Source organism: Cyanistes caeruleus, chromosome 4 (genome assembly GCF_971803275.1).
Source record: "Cyanistes caeruleus chromosome 4, bCyaCae1.hap1.1, whole genome shotgun sequence".
Classification (NCBI taxonomy): Eukaryota; Metazoa; Chordata; class Aves; order Passeriformes; family Paridae; genus Cyanistes; species Cyanistes caeruleus.
This window is the reverse complement of record NC_141704.1, coordinates 75247364-75260518: the sequence shown is the minus strand read 5'-3', so window position 1 is coordinate 75260518 and position 13155 is coordinate 75247364. Positions and strand designations below refer to the sequence as shown.

Genomic DNA, 13155 nt, shown 5'->3' with positions numbered 1-13155 from the left:
TTTACGCTCACCACTAGTAGGTGTTAGTGGGTGTCATCTCGCTCTGAGAATGGAGTAGAGGATGAATAAAGAAAAATGAAGCAGAGATTGAAAAACTATGAGAAATCCGCCATATCATCATGACTTCCCCTTAACACACACAGCCACACATGCATGCAACCATTCATAATTGCTTTATCGATACTAGCTTTGCTGACCACTTAAAAATCCAACCTATGCCTTAAAACAGGTAGCATACGTGCCAAGAACACAAATATTCACTAGAGCAGGAAAACACAAGACCAATTCAACAGAGCACATCATACATTTTTAACCTCATAGCACGGCAGGAAAATGCTTTAAACCTGTAGCAAGTCAATGAGAAATCTTCCCCACTGGTAAGCACAATAGCAGCCATCCATTTCAATAGAAGTTTATCAGCAGTGAAACCTGACCGAGATAAATGACAAAGCTGTTGAGCCACAGCCTGCTTCTGCCTGCTGCAGGCTGCCAGATAAAATGGGAACAAAAGCCCCCTGCTGTACCCCCTACCAGTCTCCATTAACCCCTGCTGATGCTTTATTATCATCTGGGGGCTCCAGAACAGCATAGCATGAATCAGTGGGTAAAAAATAAATAATAAAAGCTCATATGTAGCACAAACAAACCAGAAACATGGCTTGTAAGAATGACATTCAGTTGGGCAGCACTGCAATTAAATAACAGTTCTGAGGAATCCCACATGCAAAGGCGAAAAGACTGATAAAAGCACAAAGTATGTAAAATCATGTACGAGAAACTTCTTAAAGGCAATAGAGGCAAGTACACAAATGTATTTCTCCTGCTTTTACCCTCCTTTTCAACTATATACAAATATAAGAAGCAAAGCAGGGACCAGGAATTTATTCTGATGCCTTCATGTCCAATTACAAGTTTCATCTTTGGATCCTTCACAAATGCCTTTCTTTGTTGCACTTATGCCAGTGTCCTTTCTTCAAATATAAGTTTAAAACATTTACTGAAGGCCAAAGCATCTTCTATTACACAGATATAAAAAATAGACGGTGAGGGCATGAGAAGTGCAGCAGATCTCCTCAAGATTCCTGATTGCCATTGGAGAGGAGGCAGTGTGAGCAAACTTGAAACACTAGTAATATTTTAGCTATCACAGATTAAGATAGGGATCTACATTTAGCAAAGGCTACCTGGTTAGTTAACACCAGAGGCTCTACCAGTTGAGCTGGCCCTGCCCAATCACAACATCCAACTGCTGCAGAAGGGATCAAGTCCTTGTGGTGCCTATGAGGAAAGTGTTCAGGGGAAGACAGTTTGGATCAGTTCTGCCTCAAGCAAAGGCAAACCCATCGGTGAGATTGTTTTTGCTCAAGGACTGGGGTGCACTTGGTGGGTGATGCAAAGGGATGGGGAAACACAATAGGTGCCTCAGGGGGATTTGTTTTTTGGGTGAAAACAGTGTGTGATGTTGAGCTGTAGAATACTTGTTCCGAATGACACTGCCACTGCATGCCATAATTCCCATGGACAATGAGAATGAACTGCTCCAGATACACCAGTCATGAGCTCCTGATGCAATTTGTAACCAGCCAACATCACACCAGTCCTCCTGCCCTGCCCTGGAAGACACTTGGGACAGATAGAACTCACATCCATGAACTAAATTAACTCAACAGACATCTTGAGCCATCAGTGGCCATTGACTACAGGAATGAGAGCTCTACTTGTATTTGTGTGTGTGTGTGTGTGTGTGTGTACTGTTGGAAGGAGTAGGACCTTGCATAATGTACATGGTTAAAATAAAGGGTAGGAAATGTCTTGGTTCTGGCCAGAACAGGATTAATTTTTGCAGTAGTCAGTTCTAATTGCAGAAGCCACACTAAACATGTGTGCTGATCACTACTAGGGTCACTGATTTTAAACCCTTGTTTGCCCCTCTGAAGTGCAGTTAGCAAGCAGCAACATGGCATCTAAGGAAGAACATGACAGAATGGCCTCAACACAGGAGAAAAGAGACTGTGGGTTCTATCCAAAGGTCTACTCATCCTAGTATCCTTTCTCAGAGAGTAATCAACACTTAAACTCGCAGAACTGCGTAACAAAGGAAATGCCTACAGAAACTTTTCAAGAAGACTCCTTCCTTCTGCAATTTACAGTTCAGGGACTTGTAATTCAGAGGCAATTCTATTTCCCATTAAATTGCAGTGGAATTCCCTTCCACAAACTTACTCAGTCTTCCTAGTAACACATGTAAGCTTTTAACATCTACAACCATTTCCATGACTCACCACCATCTGCTTTTATTTGTTCTGCACCCACCACCTCACATTAGTTACAAGGACCAACATCTTCTGTCAAAAAGTGTCTCTGTGGGAAGTGTTGGTCACCTTACACAAGATTTTATAGATCTATGTCACATATGCCTAAATGAACACCTTCAGGAATCAAAAAATACAAAGTCATATTCTCAAACAAAACTAAAATCCAAAAGCACCAAAGAAAAACTGTGGGAGAAATTCTCTGTTGCTTTAAAGGTTTTAGCCATACTGTTTCAAGATTTACTGCAAGTTGATAAGAGTTAACAAATGTTAACATTTTATGAAATGTAGCAGCAGTAATATCATAACTCTAACACTTGGAGACTGATAAGAAAAAATAACTAGTAATTCTGAAATCTTAGTGATAAATCTTTTCTGATGCCCTGCATAGATGTTACATGACAACCTGGAACAAAGTCATTTTGCTGGCTTATACTGATTAAAGAACAATGAAATGGAAACTGTCCCAAAAACCTTTGTGCCAAATCAGATATCTTCTGTCCTGCCACAGACACTGCAATGTTGGCATAAACATTCTGTGATGTGTTCTAGCCAGTTTGACAGAATTGCAGCAGTGAGCTCATGCCTGATCTAGATGAAAATTTCTGCCACAAACTGATCCAGCACTGAATAGAATCATTATTAATGAATAAGGAATCTCAGTGTTCTGGCAAACATGATGGTGAAGAATGCCTAACTTTCCTTTCGCAAAATACATTCAAGGCTGAGACAGTATCAGGGCTGAAGTGCTCAATCTGTTATAAATATACCTCTATGCATCACTATTTTCTCCTCTTTTCTAAGAGCTGGTGTAATAGTAGGTGAATTACAGACTATAAATCTTGTTTTCGGGACAAAGAAAACTCTGCTCCCTGAGGCTCTCTCAAGGAGTGCTTCAAAACAACTCACCTTGCAGGACTGGAGTTACTTTGGCTCTAAAGGAGAACAAACAATTATGCGACCTTCCAGCACATGACTATGACTCCACCTTGACTTATTTATAGTTTTAAATAAGTAAAAACAGCTTTGTAAGTCTAGAATAAGACTGTGCCTAATATAAGTGCTAAAAGTTATCTGCAATGGCTAGGAATCAACAAGGAAAGCTGAAATTCATTAAAGCCGACAAATCTACCAGGATATAGGAAAGGCAGACCTGTGCACCAGGTATCAGACAAGTCTTCTAATTCCAACAAAAGCTTTTGACAGCAAACTGATCAAATGCTAAACAATACTATTTTCTCAAAAACTGACAGATAATAAATGTCATATTTGTTTCATAACTGTTACACAACAAAAGAAATGCAAGACTTGCAATGTGGTAGAGAAGAAAAAGTGCCCTTTTCTAAAATTAGAAGTTTCAACTGGACATGTCAGAAAAAAAGGAAAATCTATACTCTTGCTAAAACTCTAATAAAAGAAGAGAGATGCGAAGTATTACAGATTTTTGGAAGTACAAACAATTTTATGTGAAGTAAGATTTATTTCTTTAAAATATGTTTTACTAGGCTCTAAACTGAGCAGTGCAAAGAATGAAAGATTTTTTTTTTTAAGTGACATTCATTAATCCCAGTAAAAAGCTTTTTCCCCTGATGACCTAAGAATTGACTTATTTAACAAGTCCTTATCACAGATTGTTACAGACAGCTCTACTACATGGATATAATTTCTATTTTACACAAAAAATGAGGGAAGAATAGCAAGTAACTTGCCCAAGGGCTAAGAAGAACAGAGTTGTTTCTTAAAGCACAACTCAACCACCATCCCATCATCCTTTCTGTCTGTATCAGAATATGAACACTTAGAAAAGCAAAACTACATTCTATAACTTCATAGAATAAAACATGCAGGTACAATTACAAACCTCTATTTTGTCTGTTTTTGCATCTCCCCAGTATATTTTGCTTTCTGCATAATCCAGTGCCAACCCATTTGGCCAGCCAAGAGAGGTGTTCACCAGCACAATTCTGTCTGAGCCATCCAATGCTGCCCTCTCAATCTTTGGGATTTCTCCCCAGTCAGTCCAGTACATATACCTGCAAAAGAAACAAAACCTTATTAATCCAGACCTCCAATATTCTTATAGCTTCTTTTGGACTACTCTTCCCAAAACCACACAGCATGCAGAAAGTTACATTTCAAAACCAAAAATATATCCTTACGTAGGTAAGGATGCCCAAACCATTCAGAAAGAATTGGCATGTAAACACACAAAATTACTGTTTCAGTCTGCTCAGCAAGACAATATAACCAGTGCTATTAGCTAGAATAAACAAGCTGATTCATGCAGTCCACAAAAATATTTTAAAAAATAATAAAGCATAGACCCATAAGGTGACTACCCAGGTGGTAAAAACAGCAGTGGTGCTTGTGCCTTGGAGCCTTAACTATCAGAGAATCCCAGTACTTTCATTTAGAAAGCTCAGAAGTTTATCACTGCATCCCATTATCTACATAGAAGCAGGCAGAGGTATCTTCTCTGCATGACTAGTATTTTAAAAAATGCCAACAGCTCCTCACCCAACCATGGGATCCAGCACAATAGCTCTGGGTTCTTCCAGGTCTTCTGATATCAAGATTTTCCTCATGGTCCCATTAAGCCTCGTGACTTCAATGCGGTCTGTGCCGGTGTCCGTCCAGTACAGGTTCCGGGCCACCCAGTCCACAGCAATGCCATCGGGATGTGCAATCTGGGCGGTGACCACAAATTGGCTGCCTGAGCCATCGAGGAAGGAGCGGCGGATGGCCCTCACTTCGTCATCCGTCCAGTAGATGTATCCTTCCAGTGGATCAAAGTCAATGGCGATGGCGTGGCGGATATCCTCCAGTGGCAGCACAATGTCTGTGAAGTCAGGGGTGTCCAAGGAAATGCGCCTCAGGTCCGTCCGGCGGGCCAGAAGCAGCAGGGCAGTGGCACCTGCAGGAACAGGACAAACACAAATGCCTTGCAAACACTGTGCAAGAAGCCTGGAAATAGAGAATCTGAGTCTGTCCTTTTTCAACAACATGGCCTAGCTACCTTGATTTCACAGGACCTAACAAAACTTCTGTGTACCAGCAGAGAATTCCACCCCAAGGCTTCAGATGTGAAACTGGTCGCAATGTCTCTGCTTACTCTTTTGCAGAACTAGTCAGATGTACTTACAGAGAAAATTCAGTGGTCATTTCCTTTCCCAGAATGTATCATGTTGCACATATTCTCTATCCATATCATTCCCTCCAAATTATTGAAACAGATATGCAGCAACTATGCTGCAAATCAACAAGATGCAACCTCTTAGATGAGAAACCAATTATTTAGATAATTTACTGACTGTTGTTGCCGTTGGTGAGAGGACAACCATGACAGACAAGCTGTATGTTTCAATAACGCCTGATACATGGAAAAATGTAACATAGAACCCTAGGAGTAAACCTCTTTTGAGAAACTCTTATTGGAGGAGTCAGATTTGGGAACAGACCACTGTGCAATGACCATACAGAGCAGGAGGGCTGTCACCTTCTCCCATATTTGTTAATAAACTTATTGAACACATGAAGATAAATAACAGTGTCTTATAAAGTAACTTTGAGCCAAAGTACACAAAAGTCTTGCTGGCTTTTGGGTCAAAAGTCAGAACCACAATAAATAACTAAGATCAGCTTGCACCGTAGAAGTTGTTTTCACACGGACAACACAGCATGATTAATGGTAGTATCAATGACAGTTGCACTTATTGTCTAATCTAATTCATTTTCATTTAATTTTCTATTCTATGTCACCAGTTTTCAAGGTAATGAAGGATAAACAACCACCACACCCCATTCTAATTAAACTGGCTTATCAGTTTGGAGTCTTAGGGAGATAAGAGCAGCTCAGGCCTGAGGGAAGCCTGAGCTAAGGTGAAAAATGCATGCATAATTGCCGGGAAAGTGTGGTGCAATGGCTCTCCTCAAAGAGTGAGAGGACAGGGCTTTGGCAGGGGCTGATGGGGGATGAGGGGGAGAGTGGGGAAGGCTTAAGTAAACAAATGCATGAACATGCAGTGAAAATGAGCAATCACCAAGCCGCATTGTGTCAATGTCTCGATTTTGATGTGTAACAACTATAAACAAGAGCTAGAAGACTGAAAGAGTTACAGCTGAAGTTGGTGAGGAAAGAAGAATTTTGGTGTCTGATGCCAAATTTGTTTTTTAAAAAAGGTCAGTAATTGATGTCGGTGCTAGCTGAAACCTCACTGCATGCCAAAGCTTGGAAAGATGCCAAAGCAGCCATTGCTTCATTTACAGCAAGTTTAATGTGTTAAAATCCTCTAAGACACTTTCACAGTGCTGCAAGAAACAGCACCTTTCAGCAACTGAAGCTGAGGATATTATTAGAAGTGTTTCTGATTGGTAGTTCAGAAAGGACTAAGATCAGCTTTGGGATCCTCTGCCCTAAACCACCTTGTACTCAGAAATACATGCACACACTACTCAACTGATCTTCTGAGTAACTCTTACACGTTAATTAATCAGGAGGAGGGAACCTGGAATTACATGCCCATGTATCCTTCAAAATACTGTAAAGCTGTGATATAGCCAATGGAAAAAAAGCCTGTTAGAAATGTTTTTTTAAAAAATTACAGAAGCAATTAATATTAACACAGCAGTCTCTATGTACATCTTTATTTGTTGCTACTAAGTAAAACAAAAAATTCAGCATCAAGATTCAACCAGACAGATGCATTATGTTCATAGAAAGTCTTAGTACATAACTAGTCCCTACAATTTAGGTTCGAGGAAGAAACCCCTTCCACATTTTCTTAGCAACTTCACAGTCATTTATCCAACCTGTCTTTTAAACATATTAAAAACCCCAAACTGATACCTTTTTTTGCATTAACAAGTAAGCCAAAGGTTGAGCAAATACCCTAACCTCTGAGTTCAAAACATATATATTGTCTATCATATAAAGAAAAAGTGTAAGGCATTATTTAAAAATAATTTGTGTGTTCTGGCTGAAGTTGACAGTCATTTCAAAGAACCAGTGCCAGATCTACAGAAAGACTCAGTTCAGTATAACCATGCCTTTGCTGGAACTCACCCTTAAAATTGACCAATTGACCTTCCCATTCTTCCCAAAGAGGACCCATTTCAACAGCTTCAGTATCCTGCTTTCAGCCTGAAACACTGTTGTTTAGTCAAACAAACCACTGTGTTTAAGCTTTAATTCAGTATTGGGAAATGACTGGCTTTCAGCTAACTCGTGTTATACTCTGGAACCCCGAGCTAAGAATTTCATGGTCTTTATCTGGGGGCTTGGCCAGCATTCCAATCCCTCCATCAAACACCAGCCCTCAGCCCTCCAAACAGGCAATAAAAAGTTTAAAGCTTACTTCAGAGCTATTACCCAAACATTTGCAAACCAACACCTCAGCTACATAGTTAGATCAGCAGCCATTCCTCTTGGGGAAAAAGAAACCGAGCAGCAGAAAAGCACCACACCTCCAGGCAGGCTGAGGGAAAGATCACTCTAAATACCTTCAAGCTTGTCCTGACAATAGCAGAAATAACAAATGCAAGAGCTGGGCGTATTTTATAGGCTGATCCCATTACCACCTTGAGAACAGTCAGGGAAAAGAACCCCAGGTGGTCTCAAAAGTGTATCAAACACCAGCTGTGTGAAGTTTACCTGGCTAGACACTGATCACCACTCAGAAGATGCTTAAGGTACTCAAGGGTGCCAGGACATGACAAAATCAATTTTGTTCACTTCTGCTCCAAAGACCAGTTATGAAGCCAAAGCTAAGATGACAACAGGCTCTCCAAACCTCTTGCCTTGCCTATCTAAGAAAAATCAAGCCTCTAATGATGAGCATGAGGGAGAGAATATCACAAGTACAGAATCATATTTCAAAAAAAGAAAAAGACAATGCAGGCTGCATACAAACATAACTTTATTTTTGGCTTTTTAAAAACTTCTATCAGCACTTATTAGGAGAACTGGAATAAGTCACAAACATATAAAACACCTCAAACCTCAGTTGGCTTAGATGCTTTCAAAAGGCACACGGAGGCTGCAGCTGGAACTCTGACCTTGCACGCATATGCGGACCTGAGGCGGTTTTCCTTCTGCTTCCAAACCATTCAATTTGTGGACTAAGCTCAAGATTCTTTTTAGAAGTGCCTCAAGTCACAGGCTATTCAAGACAGTTAACAATTATTTGAAAGCCAAGTCCCTCACTTGTCTAAATATGGACATATAAGCCTTACTCCAGACTCTTAGTTTTGAGAGATTTAGCCTACTTTTATTAAGCACTTTGAAAGCTGGGATTACAAGCTCACAGACAGTGCATTACATTAGTACTGGAACTAATACTTGCCTCAAAAATTCACTATTAAAATTCTAAATAATTTAAATCTGTGTGCTAGCTGAAGTCAAGGGAAGGAGGAGAAAAGGGGAAGCAGAGCAAGCATGAAGATACGTGCAACAGCACAGCTTTAAGTCCAATGCCCTTCTAACCTTTACAATTAATTACATCTTCTCAATGATATACAGGCCTCAGTCATTTGTAAGTTATAGAACTTTAAAACCATCAGTGGTTGCTGAGCTACACAGACACATGGCTCAGGAATGCATGCAAAAGAAATACTAGACCTAAGACATGTATAATGCATTTCCTGTATCTGAGAAATCACAATTATTAATACATCCCAAATAGAATTACTTCACATTTGACCAAAACATTTAATTCCTAAACATTTTTTCCCCCAGTTTTAAAGTCACTATTGTGAAAGAGTCCCTGATACGACAATACAAACAAGAGTTTTTCATGTAAGCTCAACCTTAAAACTACAAGGGCAAAAGAACATGCATCTGAAATTAATCATATATTTCTTCTTTCCTTTAAAAGAAATTAAAGAATGAAGGTGTGAAACTAACATCCTGATCTGTGCTGTCAAATTGGGATCCTGACTATTCCTGACAAAGGAAATTAGGCAGTGGACAGCCCTAAATTGCAAAAGGAAGTGCAAAATTCTCGTTCCTGCTTCCCCTATCAGGGAAATAGGATGTGAGTATCCATAGGCAAAATAAAGACTTTTTTCCTGGAAAAGAACAGGCTGGCCAAAGCAAGGCTAAAATCAAAGTGTAAAGCACTGCTTTTTCTTTATGAGGCAACTTGCACCTCCTTGCTCAGCTGAAGTCACCACTGGTTTTCTCAGTTTAAACCACGTTTCACTATTGGTGGGAGCAACTGCAGGACACAAGTAAATCTCCTTACAGGCAAAAACAGAAGCTGAGCACATGGACAGAGGACTTCAAGGACTAATAAGAATGTAACTCCAATGATAAACTCACTTATATAAGAAAATTCAGGTTTGTCTTACAACTATTGAAAGGTCATTTAAATGTAGCACTGCCAAACTCATAACAGCAGCACACACAATACTGAAAAAGAGAAGTTCCAGTATGTTGTGCAGAAGAACAATACATTACCAAGAATATGACACAAGGTGGTAAAAGCTCTCTGGCAGAAGACCTGGGTCCTGCCTGGGTACTGAGAAAGGACTTTCTGCTTCACATGTTACTGACAGAGGAATATCTGGCCATTAAATAATTTACTTTGCCTCTCTTTTGCTTGAGGGTCAGGGATTTATGAACTTTCACCTAAGCAATGTAGGAGCTAAAACCTTGCTACAAGACCACATCTCAGTATACTTCACTGTTTAGATTTGTATTATCAGGTATTAGAAAAATAGATAGTTTTATTCTAAGGTATTACCCCTTCCTGAAACACTGTGGAGAAATCTTTCCAAACTGGAATGTGTATGTGTTGTTGTATTCACGGATCTTACAAGAAATAGTAAAACTCCTCTAAGGTATGATTAAAAAACCCTACAAAAATGGAGAAACTAGCACTGGGAGAAAAGAGGAGGAAAAGATTTCCTATAAACCAAGATTATTCAAAAATGCTTGGTTGTCATGGAAACTGCTCAGGGAGGGTCAGCCAGCCTCACCTTTGGCTGCCAGGATCATCTGTCAATGCCAAAGCACTGCAAACACCACAAACACAACAATCAAAATTCACCCATCAAAATCTTTCCAGCACAGGCCAGTATTCTCCACAGCACAGCATGAAATGAAGCTCTCTTCTCAAAGAGATTCATTTCACCATTAAACAATTTGATTAAGGAACCAGTCTGATTTTAATCCACTGCTAGAAGACAAAACCATCTTAAAGAAGAGAAACTCGGCCTAATTTTTCAATTTTCTTCACTTCTCAGTAACCATCTCCCACAGTCATGTACACATTCTAACTGCAAATGGAGATTTAATCAGCACTGCAGCATTACAGCTGTTTACTGAAACTATCCAAGGTAAAAATGTTCAGTTCTCAGGGTTCAGCTCTACTTTCACAGCAGATACAGAGAACAGGCAAGTAAAAGGGGAAAAAAACAGCCCAAGAAACCTGAATCAATCCCTGCACAACTGAAAATGAGAAAACAAATTTACTTGCCAGGTGTCCTTGAGGAGCCTAAGAAAGGAAGTCCCCACACAGACAAATCCAGAGTTACATCTTGAACTCTGGTCTAAGGCTACTCTGGCTCTATTCAAGTACCATGCTTTCTTCCCTCCACCACGTCAACAATTGCAGCCTTTGCTACTATAGAAGTGAATACACACTATCCACAGTGTACACAGTGAATCTGTGCCTTGAAGAGCTCTGGAAAGTTGTAGGTCACTTGCAAAAGCCCTAAGCCTACTTAGAGATCTGCACGTCCTTTCCGTCCTTTCAGGGAGAGAGGAGTGGGGGGAAAAAAATCAAAAATAAAAAAAATCACTATTCTGGGGCATGCTCAGCTCTAAATGCTGAACTTCCTGCATGAGTATGTCAGAAATCAGCCTTGAACAGGATCAAAGCTGCATAAAACCAATGGACCTGATGAGTAACTGGAGTAGGTTGTTTCATCTGGGTTATGTGCTGTCTCCTCTCTAAAACCAAGCTAAATAAACAGTCTCAGTATTCTCCCCTCTTCCCACTCTTTTGTTCCTGAAAAGGCAGAGGCAGAATGTTCCCAAAACATACAGAAGCAGAATGGTGGTTTAAAATGCAACATGATATTGACAAGCAGAAGAGAAATGTTACTGTATAAAATTTTTTGCATACAACTGGACAACATACTGTAGCAACTTGGTTAACAATATTTCTAACACAATGGGGGCTTATATTCTATAAATCAAGTTATGTTATGGCTGACTGTGTTATTAGCTTCTTGTGTTCAGAGAGTGGGAGAAAGAGCAACAGTTAAAAGTTCTGAGACATAAGAAATAGCTAAAAAAAGTGAACTGATGATTCTGAACATCTCTCCATGAGAAGTGTTGGGGTGGACTTTTAATACCATTCCTCTACTTACCCATAGTAATTTACTTTGATACACTGGAGTTTATTTATCTGTGCATATCAAGTATTTTTGAAAAAGCACATGGATTTGTGTCACTTTCTGACTACATAAAACCAACACAGAGCAATATTATTAAAGCTTTTCCTTACACCAAGAGGAATGGAAGAAAAACATCTTGTTTGTATATTGGGAAATTCTTATAAACAATCCTGCCAGGCTAAATTGGGAGCTGTTTTTCAAATAAAAGCAGCAATTTATTTTAACAAGGTTCACAGAGACATACAAAAATAATCAGCAGAGAGCATGAAATAGCATGAAATTAAAGAAAACTCTGAACATAGCTGACAAGCCTGGAATAATTTTTAAAATATAAAACTCCAATAAAAAAATATTTCCATATACATTTTATTTAGCTTATTTAAACTAAGCTCTGCTGTATCATTTCTTCCTCTATTTACTTCTGTCCTAGACAGATGATCTGCATAAAAGATGATTATTTATGATCCAGCTAATTATCACACAGTGTTAATTTTGAGCCTGTTAGTGTACTACAGCAACCACAGCACATCGCAAGATCTACATTTACAAAATATAACAATTTAAAACCCACAATAAGAAACTAAAAGTAGTTTTGGGTCAGTGCTTGCAGCTCTAAGTCTTGATCATGTCTTGAGTTTTAGGGCTTTCAGCACCTCTAAAAACATGGCATTATTTTCAAAGAGAGATGTCAGGTGTATGTGTATAATAAATGAACATCAGACTTTTAAAAAAAAAATTTAAAAAGGGGTTGTTGTACAATCTTATTAGCCAAATACTTCATGATCAATAATCAAGAAACATTTTAGAAACAACGGAGGAGGTAGGTATCTTTTCCTCTAAGAAAAGGGAACAACAGAACCCCCCAAAACTTGCAGGGAGTTAGTGACAGAGACAGAACTGCAACCTAAATTTTGTAACTAGAGGGAAACTGCCCCTTGGTCACGAGACTGTGTCCTTTTTAAAATGTAGAGGACATTTTCCAATCACTTTTATGTGTACTGCAAAAGCATAAACAGTTTCAGAATTTGCCACCATTAACGTGAATCATTCATATAGTGCATCTGGAAGAATCCCTTTCCCTCCAAAAGCTAGTTCTTGCTTAATCTAAAGGATTTTTTAAAAACAAAGCCTACCATCTTTGCAGGTCTTTCCATTCTCAAGAAGTTTCACACCAGTGGGACATGCACACTGATAAGAGGGCTTGGTAGGAGACATCAAACACAAGTGGGAGCAGCCACCATTATTAATTCCACATGGGTTTGTAGCTGTTAAACATAAATCACACAGATTAATGCTTCTGATAACAAATGACCTCATATCATGTGTTAAGACACATACGGCATTTGAGTGCTAGAATCAGTGGCAGCAACACAGATTAAAGGAGGAAATGATAAACATAGAACAAGTAAAAATTACTTCCAAGTGTTGAGTAGTGGGGTAT

At 39.3% G+C, this 13155-nt stretch overlaps 1 protein-coding gene across 5 annotated transcripts in view; it reads right to left on the bottom strand.

The window, feature by feature from the left end:
- Positions 1-13155, bottom strand: part of LRP6 (LDL receptor related protein 6) — a 119636-nt gene that overhangs the window by 45080 nt on the left and 61401 nt on the right. For all 5 annotated transcript variants that reach the window (XM_086885887.1, XM_086885888.1, XM_086885886.1 and 2 more), the window contains exons 5-7: positions 12848-12979; positions 4830-5226; positions 4174-4345 (exon numbers count right to left, since the gene is read on the bottom strand). In XM_086885887.1, coding sequence (XP_086742013.1) covers positions 4174-4345; positions 4830-5226; positions 12848-12979 — 701 coding nt within the window. The remainder of the gene's footprint in view (positions 1-4173; positions 4346-4829; positions 5227-12847; positions 12980-13155) is intronic.